This window comes from Bos grunniens, chromosome 14, assembly GCF_055505025.1.
Source record: "Bos grunniens cultivar Pamir isolate PY7600 chromosome 14, Bosgru_T2T1.0, whole genome shotgun sequence".
NCBI classification, from domain to species: Eukaryota; Metazoa; Chordata; class Mammalia; order Artiodactyla; family Bovidae; genus Bos; species Bos grunniens.
Genome location: NC_141178.1, coordinates 45,393,453 through 45,409,679, shown reverse-complemented (window position 1 = coordinate 45,409,679; position 16,227 = coordinate 45,393,453). Strand labels below are relative to the sequence as shown.

Here is a 16,227-nt window from a genome sequence, read left to right as displayed (position 1 = left end):
TGAAACCACATTATAACAAATCAACAGTAGTCTTATGGACCCCACTTAGAAGCACCGATCTAGTGCCTGGAGTTGGATGAACACGCACCACCTTCCGTATCTGTTGGCCTGCTCCTGACCCGAACAGCAGGCCCTATACACAAAGTCTTCAAGTCCCTGGCTAGAGCCAGCCTCTGCTGCCTGTTGTTTTTTCCAGTGCTTGGTTTGTTCCCTGGCTTCACGAGACCCTGTGCTGTTGCTGGAAAACTTGAAGCTGGAAAGAAGCTTCTGCTACTGCTCTGAGGGTCAAAAGACTTGCCAAAGTAAATGGCAGTGAAAGATAATGGAGCAGCAAAAAAATGTTTCAACTGTTTTCACAAGCTATATACCTTTTCTCATTCTCATTCAAATCTTTGGCTCCTTCATCCTTAAATCTCAGTTACTGCCCAAGCCTGAGACCCTCTGCCTCTAGGTTCCTATTCTTGGGACAGGGGGTTCCTATCACAGCATTCATTTTAGATCTGAGTCTGCTGGCTTTCCATCTGACCTACTCTGACACCTGAAGACTTACTTACAGAGTAAGTACTTTCAGATTCATTTTTCCTATTCATTCGCCCCTTGCCTAACACGAGCTTTTATAGTTCCATAGTTCAATAGCTTGTGAGTAGCTGGTTACCCCAGAGTTATTTGTTAGGACTGAAAAAGACCACTGTGCTAAAGGACTTTGGTTCCCTGCCAGCACTTACAATGAGCACTCAAAAGAAAAAAAAAATTTACCGCATTATAAAAGTCAGTAAGCATGTAAATGGGCTTCCATGGTGGCTGAGTGGTATAAAGAATCCACCTGCTAATACAGGAGCCACAGCTTCAGTCCCTGGTTCAGAAGATCCCCTGGAGAAGGAAATGGCAACCCATTCCAGTATTCTTGCCTAGGAAATCCCATGGACAGAAGAGTCTGGTAGGCTACAGTCCATGAGGTTGCAAAAGAGTAAGACATAACTTAGTGACCAAATAACAACAAAGCACGTAAGTAAACCTCCAAAAGTCATCTTCCTAAAAACCTTCCAAGATTTATGACTACTGTAAGATTTTTACATTAAAATGTAAATTTTTCTACAAAGAAGCTCAATTATTTTACTATGCAATAATTTTATGATGACTAGATTTTTGTCTTTAAACAAATCATTTAAATTAAATCCTCTGGACTTCACTGGATGTCCAGTGGTTAAGACTCTGCACTACCACACTGGGGGGGCATGGGTTTCATCCCTGGTCAGAGAAGGCGATGGCACCCCACTCCAGTACTCTTGCCTGGAAAATCCCACGGACGGAGGAGCCTGGTGGGCTGCAGTCCATGGGGTCGCTAAGAGTCGGACATGACTGAGCAACTTCACTTTCACTTTTCACTTTCATGCACTGGAGAAGGAAATGGCAACCCACTCCAGTGTTCTTACCTGGAGAATCCCAGGGACGGGGGAGCCTGGTGGGCTGTGGTCTATGGGGTTGCACAGAGTCAGACACGACTGAAGCGACTTAGCAGTTAGCAGGGAACTAAGATCCCACATGCCATACAGTGCAGTCCCCTCCTCAACAAAAATTCAAGATACTATTTTTTAAAATAATAATAATAAATTAATTCATTAATGAAGTCTATAAAAAACTAACAAGAAGTCTGGTAAAATAGCATTTACCAAAAAATTAATGAAATTTCCTTAATACATATTTTTTAAAACTTGAAATCTTAAAAAAAAAAAACCCAAACCTGAGATCTTAATCACAGATAGGTAGAAAAATTAACATATGATATATAATAATAAAATGTGCAGACACACAATTAATTTAGTTATCATTATTTTCTCTTTGAAAAATTAAAATACCCCTTTCCAAAAAAAGAAAAAATTTCCTCTGGACCTAAATGCCCCAATAGTGTCACTGGAAATTTTCCTGTACCTAGTAATCAATACAAGTAAGGACATCCATTTTATAACACACATTTATTTGTGGTGTTTTTCTGGTGATAGACAAATATGAGCATATTATCTTTATATCATTTACTTCCACATTCAATAATAATGATTCCATTATAACAAATGATAACATTGTTTAAGCAGTTTATACAAAACCCTTTACTTTGATGAAGTTACAGCAACACTGTAATGAATCCACTGGGGCTTTCAGAAGAAGGAAAAAACAATATGAATTCAGTGTAAAAACATTTAAAAGCACAGCCAAATGTTCCTGTTTGACTAGAATGTTTATGAATACCCATAAAATGGAAGCTGGCCTAAGATATTCTAAATTCCTCTTTCAAAAGGGATATTCGGTATATTCCACAGGAAAGGAATTGTTTAATAAAGTCAAAGCCAGTTTTTATTTGTAACACAGGTCTAAAATGTGTGTGGGGGGGTGGGTGGATCTTTTTTCCCTCAAGTTTTGGACTTCAAAAAATACTTTCTAGAATTCCTCAAAGTTAAGAATGTAAAAAGAAAAATGGTGCACATTCTTTACAGAGTAAAAAATACTAGAACAACACTGCTCTGGGTCCTAATGACATCTAGAAAACCACGTGTTTAGTAACCACAGCAGAATCCCTCCTCCTTGGACATCTAAGTTAACAACCATGGTTTACTTGTAACTACAACATAAGTTTATATCTCCAACAAAAGTCAAACATACTAGCTCTCAGTCAGGCAGGCAACAAATATACCTTATAGGTTTATAAGATCCTACTATACACATACCACCATATTGGGTACTGTGAGATAAAGAAACACGGAGGTTATAAATTGGGAAGGAAGGTAAAACTTAGACATGCACAAGAAGTTAGTCAACATGAGATACCATGTTTGAGTCTAGATGTCTGCCATATATGGTCAGCACTTAATTAACATCTGTTGATTGTAACTGGGTTATATCAAATGTGAGATCCACAGGTTTGGCTGGAAAAGCTTCTTTGACAAGCCTGTTGTTGCTCAGTAGTGTCCGACTCCTTGCAACCCCATGGACTCTAGCCTGCCAGGCTCCTCTGTCCATGGAGTTCTCCTGGCAAGAGTACTGGAGTGGGTAGCCATTCCCCTGTCAACCCAGGAATCGAACTGGGGTCTCGTGAATTGCAGGCGGATTCTTTACCAGCTGAGCTACCAGGGAAGCCCATAACCTAACAGAAACAATTGGGACCATAAAGAGAATTTAATATAGACTGGGTGCTAGAGGATTCTAATGAGCCATACCTAATGCAAGAAAAAGTAAAAACCTATGTGTTTTAGAGTCACACACTAAGCATACAGGCTAAAATGACATGTGGTTACAAATTAGCTTTAGAAAACTTCAGAAGAAGGAAAAGAAGGAGGGAAGAAGGGAAGAAGGAAAAACTGATAGCCAAAGCCAAGCACAGCAGAAATCTTTACTGTTGTTTTTGGATGATGGGCATAGTCCCCAAGAGGCCGTTACGCTCTTTCATTATACTGTCCTTTATTGTGTACTATTAAACATATCCATCCACCTTTGGATATGCTTAAAATTTTCATAATAAAAATGAAACGTTTCTATGATACTGAGACTTGAGTTGGTAAATGAAGATGGATAGGTAGCATTTAAAAAGGAGGGCATTTCAGGCATTCTACCTCACTCCCAGTCCCCATCCCTAGACCAATACACCAGCAGCCACTCTTCAAGTTTCCAAGCTGTACAAAGCAGCACTTAAATCTCTCAGCAACTCAGAGCCCCTCTGTGCTCACCAGGCAGCCAGCTATCCCTCTTTTCTCGATTTCTCCAATGACAAGCAACCTCATGCTCTTGGCCCTGTTTCACCTACTACCTCCATCCTTCTAAATTATGTTTCTAATTCCATCTGTCTTTTATTCCCAGTAGTTAACAGACTCCAGCTGCAAATTGCAACACATTAAGTTAGAGATAGGCGTTCTCAACGAGGAACTCTGGGTGAGCTCATAGTCCCTTTGAAACCTCACACTCTCCAGTCTGACATGTCCTTGACACTTGAATGTTCCAACCAAGTTGGTAGATGGATCTGGAGGGAATGAACACTTTAAGTGTAAACAGTTTTATCTTCTACTATTAATTCCTAGTCTTCCTTCCCACCATATCTTTATTCTAGCCTTAGGATTTCTAAATGTTTTCAGTAGTTTAGAAAAAATCTTTTAATATGAAAGTGAGACATACTTGCATCACAAATTCCCGACGTCGCGGCATTCCTCTTTCTGAAAGCAAAACGTAATCTGGCTCCTTTTCCTTTTTGGCCTGTTGAATCTGAGCCAGGCGGCTAATGGGGTTCATTCCTTGACCATATTCTGGTCCAGCCTAGAAAATAATTGAAGAAAAAAATTTCAAAATATGAAACATGCTTGTAAAACTTCTTACTGGATCCTTAAAGAAACCATGGTTCTCACCTCCTCCCCTGCACCCCAAAACTGTGACTGGAGGTAATAAATGAAAATCAAGACAGTTTATAAAGGAAAATCATAAAGTGAATCTGAAAGTAGGGTTTCTAGAGGATTTAGGGCTCACGGGTATTATTGGTAAGTTGGGTCAACTATCCTTTTAAACGCTTTAATACAGTGGGAGTTGTTTCACAACTTGTATTCATCAAAAAACACCAAAAAGAAAGAAGACAAGCTATCAACTGAGAAGAGATATTTGCAGTATGTATAACTAAAAAAAGATGTATCCAGTATCCAAAATATATATTTTAAAACTCCTAAAAATTATTAAGAAAAAGACAATCTAAAAAAATTGAGCAAATGAGATGAACAGATATTTAACAGAAGAAAAAAACATATAAAAAGATAATTCATCTCATTAAGATTCAAAACGCATATTAAAACCATAGTGAGGTACTATTTCACACTTATCAATTTAGTAAAAATTAAGAAGTCTGACCACACCAACTGGTGAAGATGGGGAGTAACAAAAACTTATACAGTGCTGATCCTAATATAAATTAGGAAACAATTTGGCAATGTCTCTAAAGCCCATGACCCATTCTTCAGTAGTCTATTCATCTAAAAAACTGTTACCCAAATGTGCCAATTCATTTGTACAGGAATATCCACAGCTGCATTATTTAAAATAGCAAAAAAGAAAAACTAAAATAACCTTATGGCATGTTCATACAGTGAAAAGGCATACAGCAGTGGAAATTAAGATTTAAGTACTGCTACCTGCATCAAGATGAATGAATTTAAGAAAAAAAAAAGTTAAGTGGCAAGAACAAGCACAGAAGAATATATGAACTATAATATAATTTATATACACTCCTGCTGCTGCTAAGTCGCTTCAGTCGTGTCCGACTCTGTGCGACCCCATAGACGGCAGCCCACTAGGCTCTCCCGTCCCTGGGATTCTCCAGGTAAGAACACTGGAGTGGGTTGCCATTTCCTTCTCCAATGCATGAAAGTGAAAAGTCAAAGTGAAGTTGCTCAGTTGTGTCCAACTCTTAGCGACCCCATGGACTGCAGCCTAACAGGCTCCTCCCTCCATGAGATTTTCCAGGCAAGAGTACTGGAGTGGGGTGCCATTGCCTTCTCCGATACACTCCATTAAAACATAAAAAACTGGTGAAATTAACTAAGGTCTCAATAGGTGGACAGGCACAGGTGAATGGAGCAACAGATCCAATATTTTTTAAAAGTCAATTGTTTTCCAACTGATCTACCAGTTCTCTGCAATCCCAATCAAAACCCCAGCATGCTCTTTTTGGGTAATAACTAATAAGCCAGTGTTTAAAATTCACATGGAAATACAAAGGAAAAATAATCAAAACACCTTGAAAAAAAGAACAAAGTTGGAGGAATCCAAATACCTGATTTCAAGATTTATTATAAAGCTATAATAATCAGGACAGTATGTGTGGTACCGGGACTTCCTGGCGGTCCAGTGGTTAACAATCTGCCTTGCACTGCAGAGGATGCACGTTCAATCCCTGGTCAGGGAACTAATATCCCATATGTCACAGGGCAGCTAAGCCTGTGCACCACAACCAGAGGCCATGCACTGCGACAAAAGATCTCGCATGATGCAACAAAGATTCAGTGTGCTGCAACTAAGAGATCTGACACAGCCAAATAAATTAAAAAAAAAAAAGACAGTATGTGTGGTACTGGCATAAAGAGAGAGAAAGAAATCAATGAAACAGAACAGCAACCCGAAATAGATCCATACACACGCGGCCAACAAGGGTGCAAAAGCCATTCAGTGGAGAAAGAGTAGCCTTTCAACCAATGGTACTGGAACAACTGGATATTCACGTGCAGAAATAAATTTCAATCCACACATCACAGAAAAATTAACTCAAAATGGCTCATAGGCTTAAATGTAATATCTAAAACTTCATAAAGAAGATACAGAAGAAATTTTTCTGGTTTGGTTAGGTTAACTATTTCTTAGACACAACACCAAAATCACATTCAGCAGTAATAATAATAATAACAACAACAAACCAGTAAGGATAATCTTATCCAGAAAACTTTTATCTCCAACAGCAGAAAACCTTCTCTGAGGCCTTACCTTGTAGAAGAGAATTACATTAAAATTGAGAATATAAATTCAAAGACACCATCAGGTAGTCTTACATTTTAACAAGGTAACTCTGTAGAGTAAATTAAAATCCAAAAGGAGTTCACAACCACCCAGTTTGAAACTGGCACTGGCATCAGACGTGACTGGACTCGAAACCTGACTCTGCTCTGTGATCTGAGGGAGGTTTCTTAAACACCAAGAACCTCATCTTTAAAATGAGGATAATATCTACATCTCAGAGTGATTAGGAGGTTCAAATGAGACAATGTGATAGCTTCATTATTCTAAATAAAATCAAGGTAAATCATCAACAGATATCTTCCCTGTTTCTATTGTATAATAAGGAATGGTAGAACCTAGATATAAAAGACATTTAAGGAAGTGACTAAAATGTTGAAAACCAAGATACTATCCAAGGTGATCCACTTACTGGCCCATTATAAGGTCTGATCATACTCAAAATTAACCTAAATTTCAACTCATTGTATCCGTGTTGCTTTCTCAAAATAACCTAATATTTCAGAGAATATCTATAGACTTTAACATAAGACAGATATGATACAAGTAATTCCAAGTGTGATGTATGTGAGGAAAAATGCAGGGGGCTAAATGAATGTGGGAGTCAGAGAGAACTAGAGAAGACTTCCCTGAGGAAGTCAAGTGTAAGCTGAGATCTGAATGGTGGACAAGAAGAAAGTTCTGCAATTAAATGCATATATAATAGAGGTAGTAGCAAAAAGTCATTTTTAAAGTTCAAAATGTTTCTCCCCTCTTTCAGAAATTTCAACAATATTCTTGCTTTTAATGGCTACAGTTAAAAGTAACGGGAGTTATATTTTTAGTCTACTATAAAAATGATAGATCTTTTTTTAGATTAAAGGCTGGTTATTCTTAATTTGAGATTAGAGTTAGTTTAATAGATTAGGTGCAAGTTAATGTGACTAGTTTTGCAGTAATGTAGAGCACTGTTCTTCCACTATGAAGAAGTTTTATGTAGATTTTATATACAAAGGAATTTAGGAAAACAGACCACGGATACGCTCATATACATATAAAATATGAACAGACAGAATGAGATACAAAATAACAAAAGCTGGTATTTATTGAATGGGTTTCCCAGGTGGCTCTGTGATAAAGAATCCACCTGCCAAGCAGGAGTCTGGGCCTAGGTCGGGAAGGTGGCCTGGAGGAGGAAATGGCAACCCACTCTAGTATTCTTGCCCAGGAAATCCCATGGACAGAGGAGCCTGGCAGGCTACAGTCCATGAGGTCACAAAGAGTCGGACATAGCTTACTGACTAAACAACAAGCAACAAATATTTATTGAGTACTTACTATTTCTACTGTTAATACATATTTAATAATAACTAATGCATTCTATGTATCATCTTGAGTAACATGTAACAATAATTCAATTATTATTCACCTCATTCCTCTGAACTATGCCTTAATTTTTTTTTTTGATTAATGTACGCAAAATCTGATTCCATAAAAGAGAATCACAACCTCCTGAAAAGCCGTGTGGCTCTACATTTTTCTGAAAAGGTACTCACGCCTGAGAGAACAGAAACCAAGCCATCCCATGACCCCCAGGTGTGCTCAGTCACTCAGTCGTGTCCGACTCTGTGACCCCATGGACTACAGCCCGCCAGGCTCCTCTGTCCATGGGGACTCTCCAGACAAGAACACTGGAGTGGGTTGCCATGCCCTCCTCCAGGGGAGCTGCCCAACCCCGAGATCAAACCAGGTCTCCCGCATTGCAGGATTCTTTACCGACGGAGCTAACAGGGAAGCCCGAGGGCTGCTCTGTAGATTAAACGTGATACAGCACATGAAGCACTGGAGCCCCATCTGGCACACCAAGTGCTTTATATTTGCTGTCTGCTGCTGCGGCTGCTATCATCAGTGTGAGTGTTACTCATACAATTATTACTCTGCATCCTATCACCATGTCCTAAAATCTTGGGAAGTTGCCACACAGCAGTGTGGACTGCCCAAAGAACGCTGGATTATGGATCAGCAGTTCAGGTTGCCACACGTGATCAGTGAACACAAGCAAGCAAAGTCTTTGAACGTGTTTCATAAAACCTTATTTGTAAAATGAGGGGCAACATCTGCCTTCATTGTGATGAGAATTTTACCAAAGGCGCTTATGACTGAGAAAGTATTTTTTAAACCATAAAAAACTATAAATACGCAAGGTATTATTATTTAATGAATGAACCCAAGTATACAAGTGTCTAAAAGCAAAACAGAATTACTATTCACTTATAGACACATGTCCAACCCTGATTCTGCTGATAACCCACAGGCTTAGGTGCCTGCCCTATGGAAAAACTTTTAGCTAGAGTTACCAGGGGAAGATCCCCTGGAGGAGAGCATGGCAATCCACTCGAGTATTCTTGCCTGGAGAATCCCATGGACCAAGGAGCCTGGCGGGCTACGGTCCATAGGCTTGCAAAGAGTCAGATACAACTGAAGCGACTTAGCATGCATGCACTATAATAAATATATATATTATATATATATATAGTCTAACATTCACAAGCATATACTTACCTTTACTATTGTTTTAGGGCGTTTTTTAAAAAATAGTTTTGGCTTTTCAACCACAGGCAGAGGTGGAAGTTTCTTAAGCTCCTGTAGCACAGTGGTTGCAGCGCGCTTCTTGGAGAGTTTTTTGCTATTTCCCTCTCCTTCAGCGGAGAACTCTCCCACTGACACCCGAGTCACAAAGCTTTTCATGTGTGGTGGTCCACTTTCTTTAATAACCTATTAAATATAGGCAAAAGATTCAATACAGGGACTTAAGATGGGTTTTATGGCATGAATCTTTCTTAATGTTCATATAAAAATCAAAATTGAAATTATTAAGAATTATACCAAAATTATGGATTTCTTCAATAAAGCTATTATGAACTCATTATACAGAGACTCTTCATTTACACTTATGATGCTTAATGAATTACATTGGAAAAAATAGAAATCTAAATAAACATATTCAAGTCATGGTCAAAATTGTGTTTTACTAGTTTAAAAAAGGCAATTCTAATTATGGTTGCCCTGTTTCTTATGGGACAGAAAATTAAGATCATAAAACATACCATTACTGCATACATATCTAACTTTCTCCTCTGTGCGAATAAGTTACTGGAGTATAAGGAGTATGTCTCACTGGAGTTCTATAACTTATGAAGCATCTTGCATGTGGAAGCTTCTCACAAACAGGTGATAGATGAAAAATCACCTATTTTTGATGGAGACCTCAATGGTTATTTTACAATAAGGAATATTTACTCTCTGTGACATGGTCTTAAATAGGTAAGTAGATTTGCCATAAAAATACCTAGCTTTCTAGAGTAAAGGATTATGAATCTGTCAGCTATGAATGTTCCTAAATCCTGTATTTAACATGCTCTTTTCAAACTATGCCAATTTTGGGAAGCAAAATGCCTTCTAAGACCCAAGTGCTCAAAACTTCATTATGTCTGTCAAAAAGCCTGACCTATTAAAAAAATACCCTATTTAAATAGTTTACCATTGACCATTATATTAAAATTTTATCTTCTAATATTGGATACCAATGAAGAAAAGATACAGTATCTCAATAATCCAGTACTATAGAGGATAAAGGAATTTATGATAAGCATACTTTTCAAGTAATTTAAGCTTACAGATTGAAACACCAAAACTGTTTAACCACTTTGATGGACATCTTTCTCAATTAAAAAAATATACATGTATATTTTACTGACTAAATATTCAACCTGTTACTGCTCACATTAGATCACCATTATAAACATGAAATATTCTACACTAAGGACATCTAAGGCCTCTAGGGACATCTAACATTTTTAAAACTGTTCCTGTTCATCTAGCGTTTAAAAGGCCCCATCTTCCAAAGACTTTCAAGTAAATGCAGTTACTATTGATAGGTTTTCCATATTTTCCCTGTCATTTCTCTCTGGGACCAATAGGCCCTCAGGTACATTCTCTTCCTGCCTTCTTCATTCTGCTGCCTTTAATCTGCTATGGGCCGAGAAATCAGGTAACACAACGTGTAACAGAATTATGTTTAAGAAAGAAAACAGGCTCTCAGTTGAGGTGAGTAGATCCTGCCAGTGAGTAAAGCGTGAGAGCTTTCCAATTGGTGAACAGAACATAATTTGAAGGAAAATATTCCTCAACTGTTTCAGCTTATTCCTGGGTTTTGCCTATTTCCTAAATACTTGAGTTGCAAAATTAGTGATCTCTTAATAAAGGAGGTATTATAACAATTTAATATTTTTTCTTTTTTAAATGCCACATAATTTTACAAATATTTTATGACATATTTATCCAGTTTTAAACTAGAGAACTGCTTAATTATGTCTTAGTGACTTATCAGTAAAGGTTAAATGTAAAGTTAAAAGATTAAATTTATATTTTGGCCTCCATAACTTTAAAAGAAATTAAATATTAATATATACATGTGACTAAATATTAATTATATATTGAACATTTTCAATGTGACCTTGTCAAAATGCCAAATCTTATAGGTTACTATAAATTATCTTAAATTTGGAAAATAAATTTTATGATGAAACAAATGGCTGAATACAGAAAAGCCAAAGAGATCAAGAGGACTCCATGATATTGTAAGCTCTGTTTTCTTAGGGCCTGCATCATTTCATGATAGACAGCTCAAACAGAAGGGAGCACATTAATTCTTTCAGGATGCTAAAATTTTATTTGTCAAATAAAATTTTGTTTTATTTGTTTGTTTGTTTAAAACAATGAGGAGCAAGGAGGGAAAAAAATGGGAGATCACTGCTGAACACATACCTCAAAACTGACGGGCATATTTCTCTTCAGAGCAATTTCAAACACTAAGCTGATCTCAGACTTATTTGCATCTTTATCATCATCCATTTCTTTTCCTGATTCGCAATTCTAAATCACAAAAAAATAGGACGACATTGAATCTTCACTTTGTAACAAACTTTACATGTACTGAACAATCAAGAGAACCTATCTTACACATCACAGGAAACCAGAGACTGGATCCTGTGGATTCCCATGGAACCACCGCAGTCAAGGGCTTTGCTGAGAGGCTTCTTGTGATTTGTTTTTTTTTCCCTCGAGTAGAAGGATAAATGCTGAGTGTGGAAACCTTTTACTCAAACACTAATCTGATGTAGATATCCCCAGACCTAGTTTTCTTTACAGACCTCCATTGCTCTCTCTCTCTCTCTCACATACACACACATAGTATCTCCACAAGTGTGTGATATTTAATCTTCTATGAAGACTAAGTTGCAGAAAGAGTATAGGATGCAAACCAGGATGCTGGAGCTCTGTGTCTGGCTCTGCACCTATTTAACACTTACTTCTGGAGCCTTACACATGCTGAACACCATGTAAGCCTTAAAGAGATCAAGAGACAGTATTCTTGCTGTCAAGAAGCTTAGGACTTAGTGGAAAGACTGAGAAGCAAACATAAGAGTCATGATGAGAGTGCACAAGGACAAAAATACTAAGTCTGCCATTAACTAAGATAAATCTCAAAGGGGGAGAGACAACAGGTTTGAGGAAAGGCAAACTAAAGGCTGGACCTCTAGCTTCAAATAACGAAGTGGAGAACTCAATAAGAAGGGGACTTATTAGACACTCCTGAACTAAAGATACCATTTTGAAGTCAACAGAGAAAGCAGCTGAAACCATGGGAATGAGTAAAATTACTGAATATCTGCTTTGAATAACCTCACTGGTAAAATAAAGTAGGACTAAAAAAATCCATAAATATCTCCTCCACTTTAAACTCCTTGATTCTAGGTGAATTAACACAATGTAATTCATGCTCAATAAAACAAGCACTCAATGCAAAGTAAATGAACGTTATTTCTCACCCTTGCTCACATTCCCAAATCCTGACTTGCCTGGGAAGTGGACTCCCTAGGCTGAGCCAAAGTGCTCAAAGGCAAGGCTATCCCAACAAGACACAAGAGTCTAACCGAACACACAGGTGCACTGAGGCGCCGCCACAGCCAATCCAGCGTTCCCTTCTATTAGCAGAGACGTCCTCTATTCGTAAAGGAGCATTTGTCTTTGTCTTTGTGTGGCTATTAGAGATAGGCTGCCACACACCGCAGGGACCCACCTGAGCTGATTTTTCTGGAATAGGTTCATTCTGCAGTGCCTGAAGGGCTTTCATCGCGGCATTGTGTCTAGCGGCTTGTCGAGTCTTCCCTTCCCCAAAAAATTCATTATTTCCTACAGTCAGCTGAACATAAAAGATCTTGGGCACTGGGCAATGATACCTAAAATAAGAAAATAAAAATGTTAATACAAGTTCAATAAAAATCCCTCTGTAATCATTAGTAAAATGTGTTTTGTTTGAGATATTAATAAACAGGCATGATCCACTATGTGTGTGTGTGCCAAGGCACTCCAGTCGTGTTCGACTGTTGTGACCCCATGAACTGTAGCCTGCTGGGCTCCTCTGTCCATGGGGATTCTCCAGGCAAGAAAACTGGAGTGAGTTTCCACGCCCTCCTCCAGGGGAGCTTCCCAGGGATCAGGCCCAAGTCTCTCATGTCTCCTGCATTGGCAGGTAGGTTTTTTTACGAGTGCCACCTGGGAAGCTCAGATCCATTATAACCTCCTATTAACCTCAATAAAGTTTTACCTCACAAATGTATTTATAAAAGATAAAATGTGAGTGAGCATATATATTGATAATACAGCATGTATGCTGATCTCCATGAAAAATGTATTTTGGAAAACATTAAACATAACTTAATACTGTAAAAATTATTTCATTATATCACAGAAGACTTCCTGGCAACAAGTTTTCAGTTACATTTTGATGGAAATGAGCCATATGATCTGGGGCTGAAGGATGGGGACCCGCCACAGAGACAGAAACAGGCGAGACCATCCAGGTGAATATGCAGACTGCCATGCTTTTAGCAGAGGGTAACCATGATTAGACATGGGAAGGGCAGAGAGATGGAACTACTACTGTAAAGTAATAAGCACTTTGCAAAGTACTAAGGAGAGCAGATTCAACATAAGAATGGGGAGTTTCAGCCAATTCTAAAGCAGAAAGAACCATAATAAAATGTATTTAAGGTGAAAACTTTTAGCAGGTTTGTGTTTAATGAGACTGAGAGGAAGCATAATTAGAAAGCTGCAATGATGCCAACATGAGGGGAGATTGTAAGGGGGTTGTAAGAAGAAAGGACAAACAAACGAAATTAAGAGGCTTTGCAATATAATCTATTAATTTAACAATTATTTATGGGGCACCTTTTTATGATGAGGGACTATCACAGCAAACAAAAACATACCTTACAGTGGAGAAGACAGACAATAAATAAAATAAATAGGCAGAATATCTAGGATGTTAGAAATACATGTTGCTTTTTAATATTTATTTGTTTGGCTGTGCCAGCTCTTAGTTGAGGCACACGGATCTAGTTCCCTGACCAGAGATGAAAGCTGGGCCCCCTGCATTGGGAGAATGGAGTCTTAGCCAATGGATCATCATGGAAGTTCCATATACATTTTAAACAGAAAAAGAAGGAAAGGTTCAAAAGTGAACTTTTTAAAAATTGCATATATTAAGATTACAATAGAAACACTAGTGACACCATCTGAACAAAAGCAGTGATTTAATTCATTCACTGGTAATGGCAGTGAATGAAATAGTGAAAGTCTCTGGAAAGAATCAATCAATTATCCAAGAGCTGTAGATCTGACTGCAATATGGTCTTCCGGTGTCGTTTGTACCTTCAGCGGCTTTCTCCTTTTTTGCCAACTACTCTTTTGAAGTCGTTCATATTTGTTGCCTGGAGTCCCAGTAAAAGTAAAATATGAAATTCTTGTTGTTTCTTCTTCCCTTGATTGGGCTGAGGTGTGAGGAAAGAGGGGCAGATAGAGTGATCAGTGAGTATCTCACTGAGAAGGTGACAACTGTGACAAGAGCTTGAGCAAGTGAAGAAGGAAACCATACAGATATCCGGAACAGGGCATATAAGGCACTGAAAACACCAAGCACAAAGGCTCTGAGGCAGCCGAGCGTCAGGAACGTTGAAGCAATTCGGAGGATTCCCACCCGGTGAGAGCTGAGGGTGTAAAGGAAGGTAGGCTACGAGCTGGAACCGGTGCCCAGATGCCATAGGGCCTTCCTTAGAAATCACTGCAAGGATCTGACTTCTACCCTGAGTGAAATGGCCAGCCTCCAGAAGGCTTTAAGGAGAGAAGTGACATAATCTGACTTAGACCTTGGAAAGATCATCTATTATGTTGAAAACAGACTGTAGGTGAATGATGGCAGACACAGGATATCTGTAAAGAAGCTATTGCAATAATAAGGGGGCCTGAACTAGGGTGACAGCAAGGGAAGTAATGGGAAGTACCTGGATTCTGGACGAATTTCAAAAGTAGAGAAGATGGGTTTACCGAAGCACTGGCTATGAAATATGAGAGAGGAGTCGAGGAAGACACCAGAATTTCTGACATGAGCAACTGGAAGATGGAGTGCCCACACATTAAGTTGGGGAAAACTGCAAAAAGAATGGGTTTGTTGGGGATGAATACCAGCAGCTCTGGTTTGGAGATGTTGAGTTATTCAGTCTTTTAGACATCCAAATGAAGATGTTAGACAGTCAGATCTAATAAGTCTGGATTTCAGGAAAGAGGTCCAAGGTGGAGATAAAATTTGGGAATCATCAATGCAGCATATATGCTGCTGCTGCTAAGTAGCTTCAGTCGTCTCCGACTCTGTGCAACCCCACAGATGGCAGCCCACCAGGCTCTTCCGTCCCTGGGATTCTTCAGGCAAGAACACTGGAGTGGGTTGCCATTTCCTTCTCCAATGCATGAAAGTGAAAACTGAAAGTGAAGCCGCTCAGCCGTGTCCAACTCCTAGCAACCCCATGGACTGCAGCCTACCAGGCTCCTCCGTCCATGGGATTTGCCAGGCAAGAGTACTGGAGTGGGGTGCCATTGCTTTCTCCACAATATATATATATATAGGTGAAATTTAAAGCTACAAGACAGTGAGAACTCTGTGGGACGGAGTGATAGGAGGAAAACCAAGCAAGCAGAATATCCTTCCTAAAAGCCAAATGGGGACAAGAATGTCCAGGAGGAGGGAAGAGTCAGTCCTATCAAATGCTACTTTACAAGTCAAATGAAATGAAGACAGAACTATGACCGCTAAATTGGGCAACTGAGCAAAACTAACAGAACCAATTTTGATGGAATGCTGAATTTATCATTGAAACACTGAAAAATAAGTTAAAAATCACTCCAGTGCTGGAAAATGTCTCTTTTTAAGCAAAGAAAAGCCAATCAAGTTACCACTAAGGTTTAGACGATTATTGGTGTCCAAGTGGCAGACCTCTATAGTCAACCTGAGATAAATTGCACACAGCCCATTGTATAAGAATTGACAGGTAGATGGGACTCATCAGTGAAGGTTTACTGAAGGTGAAGGACTAGAAATGTACATCAGTACTGAAGATGAGATTTGGGAGGTAATAACTGAAACCATGTTGAGTGGATAAGCACCTGGAAAGGGTAAGTGTAAAAGCACCAAAAAAAAGAAAAAAAGAGCCTAAGGCTGGGATCTGATGAATACCCATGATCAAAAGGCAGGGGAAATAATAGACAGCAGTGAAGGAGATGAAAGAGGGTCAGAGTTAGAAAAGAAATTACAACACAATG

General features: G+C 38.8%; 1 protein-coding gene across 50 annotated transcripts in view; it reads right to left on the bottom strand.

The window, feature by feature from the left end:
* Positions 1–16,227, bottom strand: part of STAU2 (staufen double-stranded RNA binding protein 2) — a 303,762-nt gene that overhangs the window by 184,370 nt on the left and 103,165 nt on the right. For 38 of the 50 annotated variants that reach the window (XM_086336528.1, XM_086336533.1, XM_086336515.1 and 35 more), the window contains 4 exons: positions 12,653–12,812; positions 11,338–11,445; positions 9,073–9,285; positions 4,159–4,296 (listed from right to left, as the gene is read on the bottom strand). In XM_086336528.1, coding sequence (XP_086192654.1) covers positions 4,159–4,296; positions 9,073–9,285; positions 11,338–11,445; positions 12,653–12,812 — 619 coding nt within the window. The remainder of the gene's footprint in view (positions 1–4,158; positions 4,297–9,072; positions 9,286–11,337; positions 11,446–12,652; positions 12,813–16,227) is intronic. The other 12 variants (XM_086336526.1, XM_086336535.1, XM_086336506.1 and 9 more) reach the window with 1 other exon arrangement.